Source organism: Hippocampus zosterae, chromosome 9 (assembly GCF_025434085.1).
Source record: "Hippocampus zosterae strain Florida chromosome 9, ASM2543408v3, whole genome shotgun sequence".
NCBI classification, from domain to species: Eukaryota; Metazoa; Chordata; class Actinopteri; order Syngnathiformes; family Syngnathidae; genus Hippocampus; species Hippocampus zosterae.
In genome coordinates this window covers 12,518,139-12,537,094 of record NC_067459.1, presented here as the reverse complement: position 1 = coordinate 12,537,094, position 18,956 = coordinate 12,518,139, and the positions used below count along the sequence as shown (strand labels likewise).

At 41.9% G+C, this 18,956-nt stretch overlaps 1 protein-coding gene across 1 annotated transcript in view; it reads left to right on the top strand.

Annotated features, from left to right (window-relative positions):
- The window catches only part of foxj3 (forkhead box J3), a 116,544-nt gene that overhangs the window by 36,053 nt on the left and 61,535 nt on the right, over positions 1-18,956 (top strand). The window contains exon 2 of the mRNA XM_052075693.1: positions 10,904-11,403. Coding sequence (XP_051931653.1) covers positions 11,083-11,403 — 321 coding nt within the window. The 5' untranslated portion in view covers positions 10,904-11,082. The remainder of the gene's footprint in view (positions 1-10,903; positions 11,404-18,956) is intronic.

Below are 18,956 nucleotides of genomic sequence, written 5' to 3'. Positions count from 1 at the left end.
AAATAAAAATGGAAATGTGAAACAGACTGGCTTACTAAAATTTGTTGAACAATATTGTTGTTCAATGTAAAGAATGTCAGCCAAGGTCGGCCCCCCGACATTTTACCACATAAAATCTGGCCCCCTTGGCAAAAAGTATGGACACCCCTGGCGTAAATGCTTGGATGTGAACTTGAGTGTGCGTGTGGTATTTGAGCAGAGCTTGATGTGGTCATAAGAAGTTCCAAGCACAACATAAATAAGACTATCTGTAATGTATTATTATTATTATAATCAGTAGTAGTATTTTGTAACATGACAATATTTTGACTGTATTGCGGAAAAATAGTAAAATTGCCCCAGGTTTCCTGTCCCAGGCTAATTCGTAGTGTCGCTACACAGTATGTGCATATTTTGCTAAACATAGTCTTCCTCTGTGTAACGTGCAGTTAGTGAAGGAAGTCTTGACTTGACTCACCTGTTCCATCGGGGTCATTGTGTGGCCACGACAGCATGGAAACCAAACAGCTTCAGTCAGTTCATAACATCAAAGCCCCAAGAGTCATGAAGCGATATGAACTGATTAGTTTTGCGCTAATATTGATCAGCTCCAAATATGCAAATGAAGTTGAGTCTCAAAGCTGTATTGAAGAATGAATTCAAGATCAGTTTCCAAACTGTAAACATTTTCAGACTAGACATTTCAGCTTCCATTGTATTTGTTTGCCTTTGCATGTTTTTTTGTTTTGTTTTGTTTGTTTCTTTTTTTTTTTAAACTGCGGATCTTCAGTTACTTTGTGGCTAACCCATGCCTGATGTTACAGTTTATCTCTCTGAACCATGACCTGCCAGCCCATTGTTGTACAGATGGTAAGGGCACATTCACACTAACCAACCACACTAACCAAAATTTATTCCACCACTACCCTTCTTCCGATTCAGTGCCCAGGTAGCCTTGCCAGTAACGACCCGGGAAATCTGAACTGCTTATAATGCGACATCTGTGTCATACTCTCATGAGGTGCCTGAAAGCAATTCAATTGTGACAAGACAATTCAAAGTAGCCCTTCAAAAGGTCCCATTGAAATAGGCTCATTTAGTCGGGCTGTATGATGCACCTGGATTGCTCTGTTTATGGAGGCCTTGTCATAATATTTGATAACAACTGGACAATAGCTCATTCTCAGTAAGATCATAGGTGCAATGAAATCATTCAAGTGAGATGAGTTGTAAAATGATGGAAAATAGAAACCGCTGCTGTCATGCAAATGGAGACAAAGGAAATAATAATGCTGTTTATTGGAGTTCTGAACCTCCACCTTCCATCCCTGTTCTGTTGCTCTCCCTTCTTTAGGTTCACAAACGGCCTGAATCTCATGCCAGCTAACTTAAAATAATACTCACAGTCTTAAGTTAAAAAAAAACATCCTTTTTTAAGCAAGGACTAATATTACAGCGTCTTACTGAGTCACTTAGAATCGTAGAAGTAACATTCTTCTTTGTCTCGAGCTGTGTTCACACTGCCGATCAATTCTGATTTTTTTTTGTCTTCATTTGCGACATGCATCTTTTTTTTCATGCAGTGTGAGTAGTAATTTTTTTCTCAAATCCGACCTGAGCCTCTTTCATATGTGAATATAAATTGAGTATGTACGCGATGCTCCTCAGCACACATCTGACTTAGCGTATACGTCATCAAGAGCCCACTATGTGCTCCATGTGGGCAGGTTTGGAGAGTACTTGGGAGGGAGACGACTGACAATCGTGTGAATCTGCAAAGTTAGCAAAAATTATAGTTTTACATTGGACAGTAATTTACTTCCACTTGAAACATGAAGCAAAAAGTTGACATTTGTGGTGATAGTAGTAATTCAGCCAGGCAGTAATTAATTTATTAAGCGCGGCAATTCCAAGACATTTTTAGTAGACATCCCCTTCAAATGAGGAGATTGAAAAATGTCGCCTTATTTCCCCAAAATGTTTTTTTTTTTTCTCCAGCCGCCTTGCTCCTCTGTCAATCTGAAATGAGCACCGACATGCGGGTTCCATATTTACTTCAATAAAACCATGCTGTGCGTTTTTGCGCGTTAAGCGACGACGTGCTTTGTGTGCAGGATACGTGTCACATCACAGACGTTCCGATTAGAAGTCACGTTTCTTTTTATGAATGAATACATAGAATTATGGATTTAACAAAAACACATCTGAATTTATCATCACATCTTGCAATGTGAATGTAACTCAAGTTTGCCTGAATATATATTATACTGCAACCCGATGGCCAAGGCTGGCACCCCAGAAGGAGCAGCACGATGAAGTGGATTGAAGCATGAAGTCATGATGCACAAAATGGTTGATTCTTTACGAAGTGATTCTGTTATTATTCAATTCTATTCTATTCTAAAAAGATTTAAATTGCATCCTTTTTCAGAGCAATTCATTGCATTTCTTTGTTTACAAAAAAAACGAGAATCAGAAGACGACCTTGAAATAAATAATTGCATCTGACACCACAATATTGAGGCAAAGAAATTGCAATTTGATCTGAACTGCTCCAGATAATTTTGCATATTTGTATCTATTGGTTGATTTCTTTAATTGTGACTTGATTGTGGTGCTATTAAAAGGTGGATTAAGTATGGTCAATTCCAACCAGATCCCAAACCACCACTACTATTTTTAGGTGATACGGTAAGTGCAGCCCTCGTTGTTGCTGCGTTTAAAATAACATTTCACCCAGGGTTGGAAGCGCAGACTAAGTCGAATTACGAATGAGGCAATCACTCAGAACAAGGAAGAACGGCAAAGTCGATGACGCAGATGGCGACATAATGATGTTAACTCAGCATGCTTGTGTTGAGTAATCCCAGCAAGTTACTCAGCCCTATCTTGCCTCATTGACTATTCTTCAATCAAAGGAGGCCGGGCAGCCAGCGTCACTACTTTGACAGGTTGATTGAGACCCTTTGTGACGCAAGCACATAATGGCCGCTTTGTCGTCATTCTACACATATTGTCCCGACACGTTGGGAAAAGATCTAGGTCAATTTGAAAGTTTGCATTCAAATCTAAAGGATAAAGAAGTTAAACCTATTTTTCCCCTTGATTGTAGTTACTGTGGCACGCTCAACTCTCTTCATCATCAAAGTAGCTTAATACACATTTGTGGGTTCACGGTGCCTGTGGGGGAGTAATGCCTGCACTCATGACCCTATACAGTGCCCTGTTTTTATATCGACTCACTTCTACCATCCATACACGCTCTTGTGATTTTCTGCCTGCTTCCTAGACAATGACATTCCCCCAGTTGTTCACGAATGATCTACCAGGCTCTCCCTTATTTCCCCAACTAGCAATCGTCTCTCTAATAATCAGTTGCAGAGTGGTTTACCCACTTTAGACAAATAAACGACTCCCGTTTCCTATGAAAAGAATGGCTTGTAATTGTAATTTAATCAGTTCATTAATTGTATCCTTCACACTTGAACATTAAAAAGTGCTTTGTGTCAAACATTTTCATCAGATACCGGAAGGAAAAAAATGTGTTAATGGTATCTTGGCAACAAAAAAAGCGTGTCACTTTTGTGAACATCGACAAAGCACATCTGTTATAATGGAGGGTGTGCAGAAGCATGTTTTTACTCCGAGAGGTTTTGTTTTAATAAACTAAATTCTGACAACTTTGGTTGATGAATATGACATTTTCAGCCAAATTCTTAAAATTATTGTTTTTAGATTTCTTATCAATTCTAATACTGGTCAAAATCAGGTGGTTACATCAATCATTAATTATGAATTATTCTACTTTCCGTGTATGGCATACAATGCAGTGTTTTCACGATTGGGAACTTGGTGGAATCCTTTACTTATACCTTGCCACATATTGTGACTTACAAAATGAGAGGAACACACTTGTAAGTCATCACTTTGTCATAGGAAGCCATAATTACTTTCACACACGCCTACGTAAACGTTACAACATGCAGAGATTTTTGCGAAGCGACAGATTTATGTTTCTGACGCTGAATCTATCTAATAACAGTTGGTTGAGGTGCACTTTAATATAATATTTTGCCCCAGACAACGGAAATACACGGTTATCAAATGACAGCAATGATGTGTGATTCAGTTGTTACCAGGAAATAGAGTTGCAGACTTGGCAATACACCTCTTGTCCATGCGCCTTCCTCCTCAATACACCTCGGACTTCTTTTTCAACCACTCCTCTGCTTTCCTCAGTAGACCAGGGGGGCCTCTGCACATCCAACAACCCGACGGGGTGATGAAGGCAGTGGGGGGTCGTTATTGCCTGGTGTTGGTGTGTGTCATGATTCCTGCCACTACCCGAGGCACACTAATTAAGACGGTGAACTTAGCCTTGCCGATTACGAAGCAGCTGGATCATTAGCGAGGCGGGTCAAATGGCAGGCATCCCCATGTAGCAGGGCACGGTGCCTTTCATCAACATGTGCCTTTGCCAGCTCACCTCCTGCAACCACTGGAATTGTATATTTGCCTCTTTTTTTTAACTGGGTAATGGAAGGGCTTATACTAGGGCAACTGAGGGTAAAATGTTGCATGTAGTTGATCATAACTACTATTAGTTGATACACAGAGCATTTTGTGCAGTACATTTAGTATTTACTATGACTGTAAAACCGTAAAAATGTTCACAAACTGAAAGGGGGTGTTTTCAGTGTTAACACAGCTTGCAAGGTTCAAATGTAGCCTCACGGTCTGTGTCTACACACTGACACACTGTGTTGATACTGTGCTGATACTGTGTCACTGACCACTGCCACCTGCTGGACCTTCAAAATCCCTGCAGTCAGTCCACTTGACAGACTGAACTGACTGATTTGATGATGAAGTGTATACACTATTATTTACATCCATGCATTCATATTGTATCATTCAACGTGTTTCAATAATGTGAAAATCATGTGAATGAGGATGCTTGTGGGCTTTGTCTTCACTAATTTTTATTTAGAAAAATAAGATGCTCCAGTGTGGCCCGGTAGTCCAGTGGTTAGCACGTCGACTTCACAGTGCTGGGGTACCGGGTTAAATTCCAGCTCCGGCCTCCCTGTGTGTAGTTTACATGTTCTCCGCGGGCCTGCGTGGGTTTTCTCCGGGTACTCCGGTTTTCTCCCATGTTCCAAAAACATGCTTGGCAGGCTGATTGAACTCATTAAATTGTCCCTAGGTGTGAGTGTGGGTGTACATGGTTGTTCGTCTCTGTGTGCCCTGCGATTGGCTGGCAACCGGTTCAGGGTGTCCCCCGCCTACTGCCCGGAGACAGCTGGGATAGGCTCCAGCACCCCCCCGCCACCCTAGTGAGGATAAGGCGGTTCGGAAAATGGATGGATGGATGTGAAGGTAGTTGGCGCAAATTGATTTCAAAAGTGCATACTATCAAACTGGTAGCCTACCGCATTAATCAGTAGCCAAGAAGGAGCTTTTAGTTTCAAAAGGTTGGTGAGCCCTGATTTAAAGCAACCATACAATTTTCAATAAACAGTCACTAAACCAGACACAGAGTGTTATGAATAATTTCTGCTGCATGCACACAGTGTTAAAATTTTTAAGGAAAACAAGACGATTTGAGGAAGATGATGTTATTTACGACAGGCAAATGCTCCACCTCATTAAATATTTCCAGGAGCTTGACCGAGCTTTGTCACTTTTGGAATTCTGTTGATATGGGAAAAAAATTCTTCATCATCTGCTCATGTCAGTACCCATAACAGATATTGGATTGGCTGCTGAGGCTCCGCTAACCTCCTAGTCTTTGAGATCAATGGACTTGGCAAGCGCAAACCTCTCTGACTAGCTGACGGCAAAGCAGTTTACTCCATTTCGAAATGTGTTCCTGCTCTGTGTCTTATAGAAGCCTGGTAGATAATTATTTCTATGATATATGACACCCATTTCCACTGGCGAAATTTGACTCTTTAATGTAGCACATTTTATCTGTCAGCCAGTCGACAGTATATGATATTCTTATCTTCTGTAGGGAAATACAGTTTGTGGTGATTATTATTTTATGAAATTGAAAGGACTATTTATACTTTAATATGAGAATAATAGCCATCATCGATGGGTGACATAACGATGATTCGGTGAGGGAACTTTTGTAAAATTGAAAATGTACGCATTCTAAAACTACTGAAAGGGAAGATGCATGTTTCATTCATGAATAGCAAAACACAGGGCTGTTGTTTCGTATGTCGCTCAAGATAATCAGCTGAATACTGAGTAGATACTTTTTAGCTCCTTTTCGCTTTTGGAAAGAAGGTCAGAGCAGGAACAAACTGATGTAGCGATGCTGGGTAGCTAGTTATCTGCCACCAATAGTGAGTCTTTCGCTCCCCTGTTGATGCCCCCCCAAATTGTTCAGCTGATTTTTGTATTGCACGCGTGGGAATAAGATAAGAAAACCTTTATTAGTCTCACAATGGAGAAATTCCCAATTCACAGCAGCAAAGTTATGATAGGAAGAAGTAGAACAACAAAATATAGGAGATGCTCAAAAGGCAGCCACGCTCGCTACGCCATTTTGAAGTCACAATAACAAAAATAACACAACACAAAACATAGGACACAGACAGTCGTGCAATCTTCACCACTTTACTGCATACACTTTGTTGTCTGAAGCAGTTACAGATGGAGTCATAGTCAACTGACTTTGTTCGCCGTTTATTTTTTTAATGCCAGGTGAACAGTAGAACACAATGAACACTCATATAGGAGCTCGGCAACACCTCATGTCACCCCACCAGGCCCCTCCTCTTAAAGGCACATCCATTTATGCTTTTCTCACCTATTACGTGGTGGGTCGGGAACAGCGGTTCACTATATTCCCAAAAAGCCAACCAAATGTATGCAAAATAGAACATCAACATCACTTTCACAATATGCAACTAAGAGTAGATTCAGTCATGTGCGAGGCTCATTTTAAATTGGGATTAAAAAAAAAAAATTCCGTCCACTTTTTAACGATCAGTCTCTAAAACATCAAGTATAACTTTGATCTGTAGCCAGCCTTGATCTTCTTTATGCCTGCTGATTCAGAAGGAGATGTGTATTTATGTCCCTTATACCTACGTTAACTCCACAAGGAGCTCCCTGATCTGGGTGTTCATAGCTCCTCTGTTATTTTCACACTACCCCGTCAGATGCTAATCCTCAACCCAAAAGAGCGACTCATGATAAAGTTAATAATCAGGCCTCTGGCTGAGGTGTCTGAGAACTTGATTATGGTGTTGTAACCGTGCACACTGGCACGCGGTTCATAAGTGTGTCTGTACTCAGCTTCGCATGTACCGTACTCTGTGGACTGGAGTTCATTTAGTTGTCTGAAAGGTTTGCGTCTGACCCTTGACTGGGTTCGTTTGCCTTTCACTAGGTCTTAATCTCCCCCCACAAAAAACAAACAAAAACAAAACATAAATCAGATTACAACAATAATGCAAACAAATATATAACTTTTCAACCATGATCCTGATTGGATTGCTTTTCAACACAACCAAACCTGCCTGCTGTGAACTTTTTAAATACACATGTAATTCTCTTTATTTTATGTTAACTTAGGCAGTAAATTGGGACGGGGATCGGCATTAAATAGCTGAAAGATTCCGTTTTTTGTTTACAATCTACCAAACTGCTGCTTTGGTGTGATATGAGTTTAGTTGAGTTCACTGCCACCATCTCAGGCTCATATCACAAATTGTTTGCTGGCAAGTCAAAGCAAAATTTGAGCCAAGAGACTGATTGGATCTCCAAAAACTTTTATGTGGGGTCACTCATAAGTCAAGGTACCACTGTAACGATCGACTAAAATGGACTTAAGAGAGCTTGTGGTTAATCGCCCTTGATGGATGATTGGGCAGACAGGGGGGAAAACTCAAATTGGAGTCTGAGCTTTAGATGGCGTACTTTGTTGACCTCAGCAGCGTAGGTGGCACAAGGCTTTTTCAGGTGGGTAAGAACCTCTCTTTCAAGGTCCTTGGAGATGAGGAAGGATTTGAAAAATGTCATTTTGATGCAGGGTATCAGAGTGAGTCAGCATTGCGTTCGCTGCGGCACTTCTGAATCACCGTTTGCAAATTCTCTGAAACGATTGGCATACAATTTCACTTGTGCACAAAGACTTTTTTTTTAGATGATCGTGTTTGGCTTCTTGAGTACTCTCAGAACAGTTTATTCCTAGCCCGACACATGTGAAATTGAAAAAAAAAATCACAGAAAATGCTGAGAGTTTGTTGTTGCCATCAACCAGTTCAAGGTGTCATCCCACTCCTTTCCCCTCCTGCACAGATACCCATCTTCACCTACATTTAGAATTTAGGGCTTATCTAGTCTGCCTCTCTATTTTCGGACATGCAGGGCAGTGTGCCAGAATGGACAACGAGACAGGCTGTTGCAGACACACATTGGGTGGAGGACAGTTTGGAAGACGACACTGCCTGCCTTGTTTATGGCAGAGGCTCTGCAAAGGCGAGTGGGCGGGCAAGCTGGAAGGCAGAGCAGACGGAGGGGGAAAAGGGGGCTTACTAGTCACAAGAGAGTCAGAATTCTTCCTGAGCCATTGCCCCATTTGGCTGGCAGTTGTGAAAACAATTGCCCAGCATTTACTCTCTCTCTCTCTCTCTCTCTCTCTCTCGCTCTCGCTCTCGCTCTCGCTCTCGGTGCAGATGGAGTCCGAGCAATGATTCAGCTCTGAGAGTAGTAGGTGGAAGAGAAGTTGGCGGTCTCATAATCTGCTGCACGGCCAGTTAAAGCATGTGCGGACAACATGCAAACTACTTCTGTTTTTTGCTCACTTAAAACATCATCACAGTCCAATACAAAACACACGTGTTGTATTTTTAAAATGGAAAAAACAACTACGTTGAAATGGATTGTTGTGTTAACATCCACCCATCCGTTTAATATTGTGCTTGTCCTTATAATATGGGTTGCGGGTAAGCTGCAGCCTGTCCCAGCTCACTCGGCGAGAAGCTGGACTGGATGCCAGTCAATTACAGGGCACATTTTGATAAAGAAACATTCACATATACAAACAACTATGGACAATTTAGAATTCTCAGTGAACCTAACATGCATGTTTTTGGCATATGCGGGAAAGCTGGAGTACCCGGACCCCCAAAAAAAGTGAAAATAGCATAGTTTCGAACCCCAAACCTCAAAATTGTGAAGCGTTCATGCTCACCACCAAATCAACGTGCTGTCCGTACGTAATTTACGCAATACTCTAGATCAATGGTTCTTAAACTTGTTCGAGGTACCGAACCCAACCCAACCAGTTCATATGCACATTCACCGAACCCTTCATTAGTGAAAAATATACTTTTTTTTAACCAATTCAAATTTTCATGAAAAAAACTCATTTATTAAAAACAGAAAAAAGTACATTCATTTTTTTTCAGATTCCCCATTTCCATTCAGTTTCAAGAAGTGTTCCTTCAGTTTTGCCTGGGTGAGACGAGAGTTGCTCAACTTGGCATGACAAATCATGCAGATAGGAGGCTGAGTCCCATCACATTGCGTGATGCATGTGAATCCAAGTTGTACATATTCGTCCGTCCACTTTATTTTTTTGCTCGACATCATCAAAAGTTATAATTAAAAAAAAAAATCACATCATGTACTATCATGACAGTCACGCGGTGATTACTGAGCGAACAAAATTTCCCACAGCACTGATTGGTCAAGCAATGTCATGTGATCATCTGCAGCTTGTGATGGCCAAGCGGCTGTGTCGTAACTAATTGGGATGTTGAGTCGGGTGTGTCTTAACCTCCATGGCAGAGGCTCCGTCGAACACCCCGTCGAATCCCTGAGACCGATTCACCAAACCGTTAGGGTTCGGTCGAACCCAGGTTAACTCATTCAATCCCAGCCATTTTCACTGGAGCAACCCCCTCAATCCCAGCGTTTTGCTGGATTTTGACTGATTTTGCAAGGCCTACAGAATATTTGGTTCTAATGCTATATAAACATGGAGCCTACCAAAATAAAGTTTGGACTCTCTTCTCTCAGCAGAAAAAAATGTTTCTATCTTCCATTCTTCAGAAATTGGAATTACAAAATGGCTAATGGCGATTCCTGGACAAAAAACTGAGAAAAAGAGCTTTTTGTTAAGGCATGGATTTCAGTGAGGCACCACTCCCACCTACTGGTCACTTTTTTTACATGATTTACAATGCAAACGGCTTATTCTCATTCACAGATTGCATCAAACCCTCCTCCTCTCTATGATACAAAAAAATAAGACTTAGACGTACAAGTACGTCATTGGTAGACGGGGCCCAATTTAAAAAAGACAGGTACGTCTTGCTGCTCTAGATCGTGATAGACATTTACTTTCGTCACCCACAATGTTGAATTCCAGCTTTTATTCCATGGTATTTACATGTCGATGTGTTAAACAACTCAGGACCAAGCAAGTTTTGGTTGAAGCCACACACTTGTCAAGGGAACAAAAGTATTGGAACAGGTTTTTGAACTTAAAGTGAAGGGTTACCCTTACTTGTGATAACTGCATCAAGCCTGTGACCTCTTGACTTCACCAGACTGTTGCATTCTTCATTTGAAATGCTTTTGGAGGTCTTTACCGCAATTCTTGTTTGTTTTTGTGGGCTTCTCACTCCAGTTTCTTTTTCAGAAGGTAAAATACAGACTTTATAGAGTTACGGTTCGGTGATTGACTTGGCCAGTTTAAGTCCTTTGTTGTTTTGGAACCTGTTACACGATGAAGCTTCTCCCCATTTTCCAGTAAATTGCCAGACAAAATGCTTTTGTAGACTTAATAATTCATTCTGCTGCTAACATCTTGAGTTACATCATCAAAACAAGTAGTCAGTTCCTACTACAATGTACAGCAAACTGATACAAGCATGTTTGTGTTCTGTTTCCGCAGCCTCGCTTTGGAGAAGCATGCTGATGTCCTGATCTGAGGGCCCAGAGTTCAGTTCATCACCCCTACTTGTTCCTCTCCCCAAGAGTCAGTGGAGCTCCAACAGAGGCCACCGGTTTACCTCCAGGCTTTAGGGTTTACCCCCCCCCCCCTCCCTCCCTGCTGCCTGGCCTGTCGTCAACATGACGTCGGAGCTGGAAAGTAGCCTGACCTCCATGGATTGGCTTCCTCAGCTTACCATGCAGGCAGCCATCCGCAAAGCCGATGGCCAGCACGGCCATGGGACAGGCATGGGTAAGAAGAGCGCCCTCCTCGATCCCAACACCACGCTGGACCAGGAAGAGGTGCAACAGCACAAGGACGGCAAGCCACCCTACAGCTACGCCAGCCTCATTACGTTCGCCATCAACAGCTCGCCAAAGAAGAAAATGACGTTGAGCGAGATCTACCAGTGGATCTGTGATAACTTTCCCTACTACAGAGAGGCGGGAAGTGGCTGGAAGGTAAGAAACAGTACTTGGCTCCCTGTCATTCTCTTGTACAATATATACATTCAAATGCCCCCACCCTCGCAAAAAAACAAAACAAAAAACAAACCCAAAATGTTCTGCAGACGCAGGCCTTAAAAAGACAAAATGTAGCTTTACTAGGGGTGCTCCGATACTTCCAAATCTGATGCCGAACTTACCGATCACATAAATTAGTTGCACGTTTATCAATTTTAGGGCTCCTCATAAAATCAATATTTGAATAATTGTTGAGCACTTTGCTTAGTGTTTCGATTCAGTAATTCTTTCAAGTTTTACAGTGCAGAAAATGCACAAATATCAGTTACTGGTTTGGTCTGTAATGTGCAGCGTTAAGGAAAGGAGGAGGGGACGCTACACTGCACACAGGCTGGTCTCTAGTTCAATGCAGGTTGCAAAGTACGAGCTGTGAGTTTTTGGTTTTTGTGGTTGCAATGAAAGGCATTGATCGACATACATATGACTTACTTTTCGACAAAAACTGTCCGGTCGGGATCGGTCGCCGTTTGACTGTAGCACCACTAAATTTTACATAATACATCTAACAGTTGAAAAGTAATATGCCGTGATGGTAATGTTTGGAAAGTATTACTTGACTGGACATGATTTCAGTTGAGACAGTTGTTTTTGAAATTAAAACGATTTGAAAGTCCACCAGCTTCACGGAACAGATTATGTTCCATGTTGTAGTCAGAAGTTGCCATTGTTTGGAAGAAAGTTTCTATATTTTGACCCCAAATGACTGTTTTGTGGGCTCAGGACAACAAAGTGATGTACGAATCATCACCAATCAGCGTTGCCGCTTAGGACAAAATGCATCGAGAAACTACAAGTGTCACCAAATCACACAAAGTGGCTCACTTTGCCAAATGAAAAACTGATGCAGACAGGCAGACAGACCCATGTAAAGTGTGAAACTTCAGGATTAGTATTCAGAGAAGTGGCTTCTGTCCGTGCTAACACACGCACTAAATAGCCCATTCATGGGTGGTATTAGTCATTGCAGATGCCTTGATAGGAGAAGGCCATTATGCAGAAGGAGAGAGCCAATGCTGTGTCATCATCTCAAGGAGCTTGTGATATACGGAGATGAAGCTATGCTGATTGCCTTTTAAAGGGCCCAGATGGAAATTGATATTAGAATGAGTTTTCCAATCAGTCGACGTTTATTGGAAATAGAATCTTAGGCACTGCTTTATTGCAGTCAGACAAGATGAATGAAGCCCATTTCCTGAGGCGACAAGATCTGGCGCATGTATCGACGGGTATATGGAGGTGCCTTTGTCTGTGTGTAAGTGAGGGGCGAGATTAGAATGCATATGTTATTTTTAATGGTTTGACTCTTGCATTGGGGGCTTAGGATTTTGTTTTCTTGTTTCTTCTACCTTCGTGCTCGCTTATTTAACGGTTGTCAACTTCACACAGCCAGACAGACAACGCACTTGTTGCAAATAGGACAAAACGTTGCAAGAAAGGACACTAAATGGACTGTACATGGCCGAAATTGCTTTTGACAGATTTACATACACGATGGTTCTCTGGTTCTTCTGTTTGTCTATTTTGTTCATCAAGTGGTGATGTGACCGGAATTTGTCAGTTAAAATTTGCTTTAGTCCACAAGCAACTGACCCCAAATAGGACATTTAACCATGCTCTTTAGAAATATGCAAGCCATCTTCGTGGAAATCAAAACTATGAGCTTGTGCTAAACATACTGTAAGTACGTAAGCATATCCAGTATTTAAGAGAAAAAAAGATTGTGCTGTGTATGTATATCCACCATTATAATTTCTCTTCCTATAAATGCTTTTGTGGGGAGAATTCAATTATTTTTCATGGATAATCCATTCGATACTGCTTCCCATTGAGTCTTGAATATGCAATCATTTTGACTAATTACTTATGTCAAGTTTCATTTAAAAAATGTGTTACCATTTGGCAATGCACAGAACAGACAGTAAATGAAGAAATGAATGGATTTTATTTTTGCACAGTTTACACAGATGGAAAAAGAAAAGTAGAAAAATTAGTATACTGCAAATACTAAGTACCTCATGATGCTATTCCACTGGTTCATTTTAGATTTAAGATGACGAGAAGTAATGTTGTGTAAACTACTCCCTCCAGGAATGCACGATTGCAAAGCTCTCCTTGGAATTGAAAGCAGTGCGAGAAAAATAAGTGCAAGGTGCAGAATTAAAATCCCCCCACCCCAAAGCATGTTTTACTGATGTATTTCCTGGGCGGCCCGGTAGTCCAGTGGTTAGCACGTCGGCTTCACAGTGCAGAGGTACCGTGTTCGATTCCAGCTCCGGCCTCCCTGTGTGGAGTTTGATGTTCTGCCCGGGCCTGCGTGGGTTTTCTCCGGGTGCTCCGGTTTCCTCCCACGTTCCAAAAACATGCGTGGCAGGCTGATTGAACACTAAATTGTCCCTAGGTGTGAGTGTTGATGGTTGTTCGTCTCTGTGTGCCCTGCGATTGGCTGGCAACCGATTCAGGGTGTCCCCCGCCTACTGCCCAGAGAAAGCTGGGATAGGCTCCAGCACCGCCCGCCCCCTTAGTGAGGATCAAGCGGTTCAGAAGATGAATGAATGAATGAATAAGTATTTCCTCTTTGAATGTAACTTCTGAAACAAATGACATTTTCTGCAACGTTCAAGTTTATTGTTGTGCACCTGTCCCTGTCACTTGTGAACAAAAGGTACAATGGTTATATTGTACGAGACCATTGTTTGAATGTGTACTTCAGAAGTGTTTGCTTTTGCTCCTCTAATTACAACAGTATCCAGTCCTTCCGGTCTTCCCTGCCCTCCATACGATACTTTACGCACGGAGCTCAGCTTGTTTGTGTGCGTAATGATTTGAAGCACGCGTGCCTGGTGTCTGGGTGTGGTGAATGTAGGTCGAATGTAGTCATCACCCCTCCGCACTCCCCGCAGACGTCAACCGCTGGAATTTGGGACCAGTCACGCGCATGTTAACACACTAATCGGAACACCGCCTCATTAAAAACTGCACCTTCAACAAATAATCACTCAGGAGACATGTTCAAATAATTCCAGATAATCTAAAACTGTGAAGGTCACCTTTTGGGGAGGCGCGATCTGAGAAAGTTTTTGCCTTTTGGGATATTTTTTTCTTTGGCACGTCGCCTCGCCCTTTGTAGTTCTAAGCAGTCTTTAGAGTGTGTGATTCAGGTCTGCACCCCTCTTCCGTATGGCACGCATTGCTTTTTGGAGGGTGGCCAACTAGCTTGAGGATATTTCAGATTTAAGAATTCCTAGAGACTTCTCCATGACAACTCTCTGAAATGGAAATATTTCGTATCGACGTGTTTGTCAGTCCTACCCCTGAAAAAAAAACAACAACTAATAGTTGGCCCGTGACAAATCAGGAATTTTAAATCCACTGGTAAAGATGTTTTACCTAAACATCATGTGCTTGTTGGGAATAATTCACAGTTTCCATCTCATGTGGCTTCTGATTAGATTAATCCAAGATTCGTGTAAATGTCTGAGTAGTGATGTGGGCCCTGTAATGTGGAGCAAAATTAATTTTTGTGACATCAGTGGACTTATTTTGTGATCAGTTTGATGTCAAATTCCTCTTTTTTTCCTCTTTCATTCTTCCTGTCAACTTTTTGTTGCATTAGTTAGTTTATTGTACTGAGCAGCCCAGACAAGAGACCCTAAACCACATTGCTAATTTACATAAAACACCAAGCCAACCCTGGAAAGTCTAATTATGTCAAAAACAAGCAGTTGGCTTAGTGATGGAACACAGCTCACTTTCCAGTCTCCATGCTTTTGTTATTGGGCTGCAACTAATGATTATTTTTGATAACCAATGAATCGGTGCATTATTTCTTTTGGATTAATTCATAAATCTGATCAAATATTTTTTTTAAATTAATCACTCCACCCCCCAAACATGACATTTCAAATTGAATATTTACAGTCGAGTGGTTGAAATTCCATGAATTTTGTTGATTTAATTTCAATCATATACAACCACTCATACAGTTAAAGTTCATTCATTCATTCATTCATCTTCCTAACCGCTTGATCCTCACTAGGGTCGCGGGGGGTGCTGGAGCCTATCCCAGCTGTCTCCGGGCAGTAGGCGGGGGACACCCTGAATCGGTTGCCAGCCAATCGCAGGGCACACAGAGACGAACAACCATTCGCACTCACACTCACACCTAGGGACAATTTAGAGTGTTCAATCAGCCTGCCATGCATATTTTTGGAATGTGGGAGGAAACCGGACCACCCGGAGAAAACCCACGCAGGCCCGGGGAGAACATGCAAACTCCACACAGGGAGGCCGGAGCTGGAATCGAACCCGGTACCTCTGCACTGTGAAGCCGACGTGCTAACCACTGGAGTTAAAGTGTCCAAGAGAATTATAAAATGTGCTCTCAAGTTACTTTTAACACTAAAGATTTTTAAATAATTGTTTCAAAAAACAGACCACATGGGGACTGACCATTATTATCTGGAAAAATTACGCAATATACTATATTTAGATGTACAGTGAAACTCCTTTACAACGAAATCATGTTTGCAGCAAGAAATGTTTCACAACAGGGGGTTTTCACTGTAGCAAATTTGTTTTCAGATGTAAACACTCACACAAACACACACACACACTCACAAACATATGTGTACATGCACACACCCTCGTATATGTACTCTTTATTTTTATTTCAATAGTTCATAAGTATGAGCACACACTTATTTGACACCTCATATTGTCAGTGTAGAAAGAAAAAACGGGAAAGAAATTGTGAAATTTACAATCAGCATTCACTTTCACTTACATCAATTTCTTGGATAATGTCTTTTATTTTGCTTGCTCTGTCATTTTGATCACTTTTACCCTCTCTTCCAGCATCAGAGCTCTTCTTGTCTTAGCCGCTTGACATCCATAGGTCCGTTTTGTAGCCCCTTTAGCAATGCAACGTCCATGCTCGTCTGAATCTAACAATAACATATACTTCCTGGACCCGGTGGCTTTTCTTTCCACCATCTCACTGTCTCTAACTCAAACTTCCCTCGGTCGCCGCCCAAGACAGCGTTGCTCAGCTGATGTCATGCAATGAACTTTTAAACCAGCCACGGGACGCTTCGTAGTCCTCGATGGCCATAGTTAGCTCTCGAAGGCTAAAAACTTTATGCTAACTGGAGCGCTTCTCTCTCATTAGCTCTTCAGTTAGCGTAAGGTTTTTAGCATGATAACAAATTTGTAATACGAGGAACTGTTCGTTTATTTGAATGTCCGTCGAGCCATAAACAATTTACTCTGAGCAGCTAATCAGATACATTCCACACTATCTTCTACGGATCTAGGTTCAGTATCTACACACATAGACAGTGAGGTCCCTCTTGGCCAATCGGAGGCCAGGATGATGCTCGGTAAGCCAATGGCAGAGCAGCTATGAGTATGTTGCGTTCAGGAAACTCGCAGCTGTGACCGAAATAAACATCGTTCACTATGTAAATCATTCTGGTGGTTGCTGCTGCCGTTTCCGAATGAAGCAGTAGAGGTCGCTGTTGGATTAGACTTCGTTGTAGTGAATGTCTTTGCGAGTGTGGAGCAGAGAAAATTTTGTATAACACAATAGGGGGGTTTCGTCGTAGGGGGGCAGTAGAATTGGAATGGTGTTAATGCATGAAGATTTTTTTTTCACATTAGGGGGTATTTTCGCCCATGTAGGTTTCGTTCTAGAAGAGTTTCACTGTATCGTCATACAGTGAAACTCCTGTATTGTCACGTTGAGCCCGAGGCGATGAGAAATCGCCTCGTGCACAACAGAAAAAACGAGGTGGATCCCAGGAAAAGCAGACAACGAAAAGATCTTGTGAGAAACAAAAGGGTTTTAATAAAGAACAAAAGGAGCCCGAACAGGGAAAACGGTAACAGAAAACGCTGGTCAAATAAGGACCAGGAAAATAAGGAAGACAACCGAAAACGCTCGCGAAACGATAAAGGGCGAGGAACTACCGAAATAGGAGAACCGTAACGATAACAATTTGGTCACAACACGAAATACACGAAGGTAGTGGCCGTAAGGCAATAGGGCAGCGAGAAATAGTCAAGCGACGAGATTAGCGATAGAGAGCAATGGCACGGTAAGGAATTCTCCGGCAGTGAGAGGACTGCCGGAGTCTCTTTAATATAGGAAGGCAATCAGTCCGAGATTGAGAACAGGTGTACCGAACAGGCGGAGGGAAAAATCCGCCACCTGTCGGCGAGCACGCGACGTGACATGTATGAGTTCTGCCGGACTGCAACGATATGAATAGGTGTATAACAGCTCTTGCATGGCTTATCCTTATATTGTGCTTGTGTCACTTTTACAGTATAAAGTTCGGTTCTGTCTTTGTTCAGCATATATTTGCAGTGCCAGCTGCAAAGTGTTTTTTAAACCCTCTCCTGAATCTTATGAACCACAGGGCCAAATGTATTGGCAATGTCACAATCTAAAGCGTCTTAAATTGATAGCTCAGCTGGCCTGGCCCGATTGATTTTTCAATTCTTTGTTGTTACTAAGAAGCACGCGCAGGCTTGTCTCTCTGAGTCACTAACTGTGCTCTATCTTTAATTATCAGACCAGGTTATGCAGTGTGAAAATGTAAGACTGACCTGAAAAAGAAGTTTAGACAACTTCACATGGACTGTCAAATGTTGACCTCCACTGTCAATTCAAAGCATCTCTGAAATGCTTGGAGGCTCACTTGGGTAAAACTCACGTAAATCCCACATCCTTGCTTGCTTCTCTTCCAGGTGAAAATCCGGAGCACATTGACAACCTGGAGGTTGTTGCTCTGTGTTGCTCTGTGTTTAATTTTTATGATTACTCTTGGGAACCTGTCCTTGAATGAAAATGAGCCAAAATGTAGATTAGCTACGATTGCCCAACAAATACCAAAATTATCCCTCTGCTTTTGGTGAAGTCCAACTCTCATACCTGATGTCTCACAGTAAAATATAGCTTTGGTCTGTAAATGGTTCGATGTGCAAAGATAGGACGTCCTGCAGGGGCTCTAGACATGTGCTCCCTTCTCATTATAAAATGCAAATACACACAACTCTAAACAGATCAAAGGTTCAACTTCCCATTAGATCTGAGGCTTCATAATGGCCGCCCTGGGCAGTTGGCTACCTTTAATGGAGAATTTTGGTTAGCAACCAGACCTTGAGGACATTACTAAGGAGATAATATTCCCGCTTATGACTAGCTTCAATGTGGAAAATCCCTGTTCCTCTTGCGTATTCAAATGCAATAGGGAAGGAAGCATTCAAATGTACGTACCTGACTGATCTTTCCACTACCAGCTCAGGTTTTCAGGGCCTGCAATCTCTAAAGTGTAAAATAGCCTGATCCCTCCATCGTCAAGTTTAAAATCTGACATGTCTCTCTGAACCTCTTCCAAGTGTGAAAAGAGAAAGTGAGAGGTTGTGCTTTGATCGTCATTTGGTAGAAGAGTTAAGAGCTAAAACTACTCCTCTGATTGATATACTGC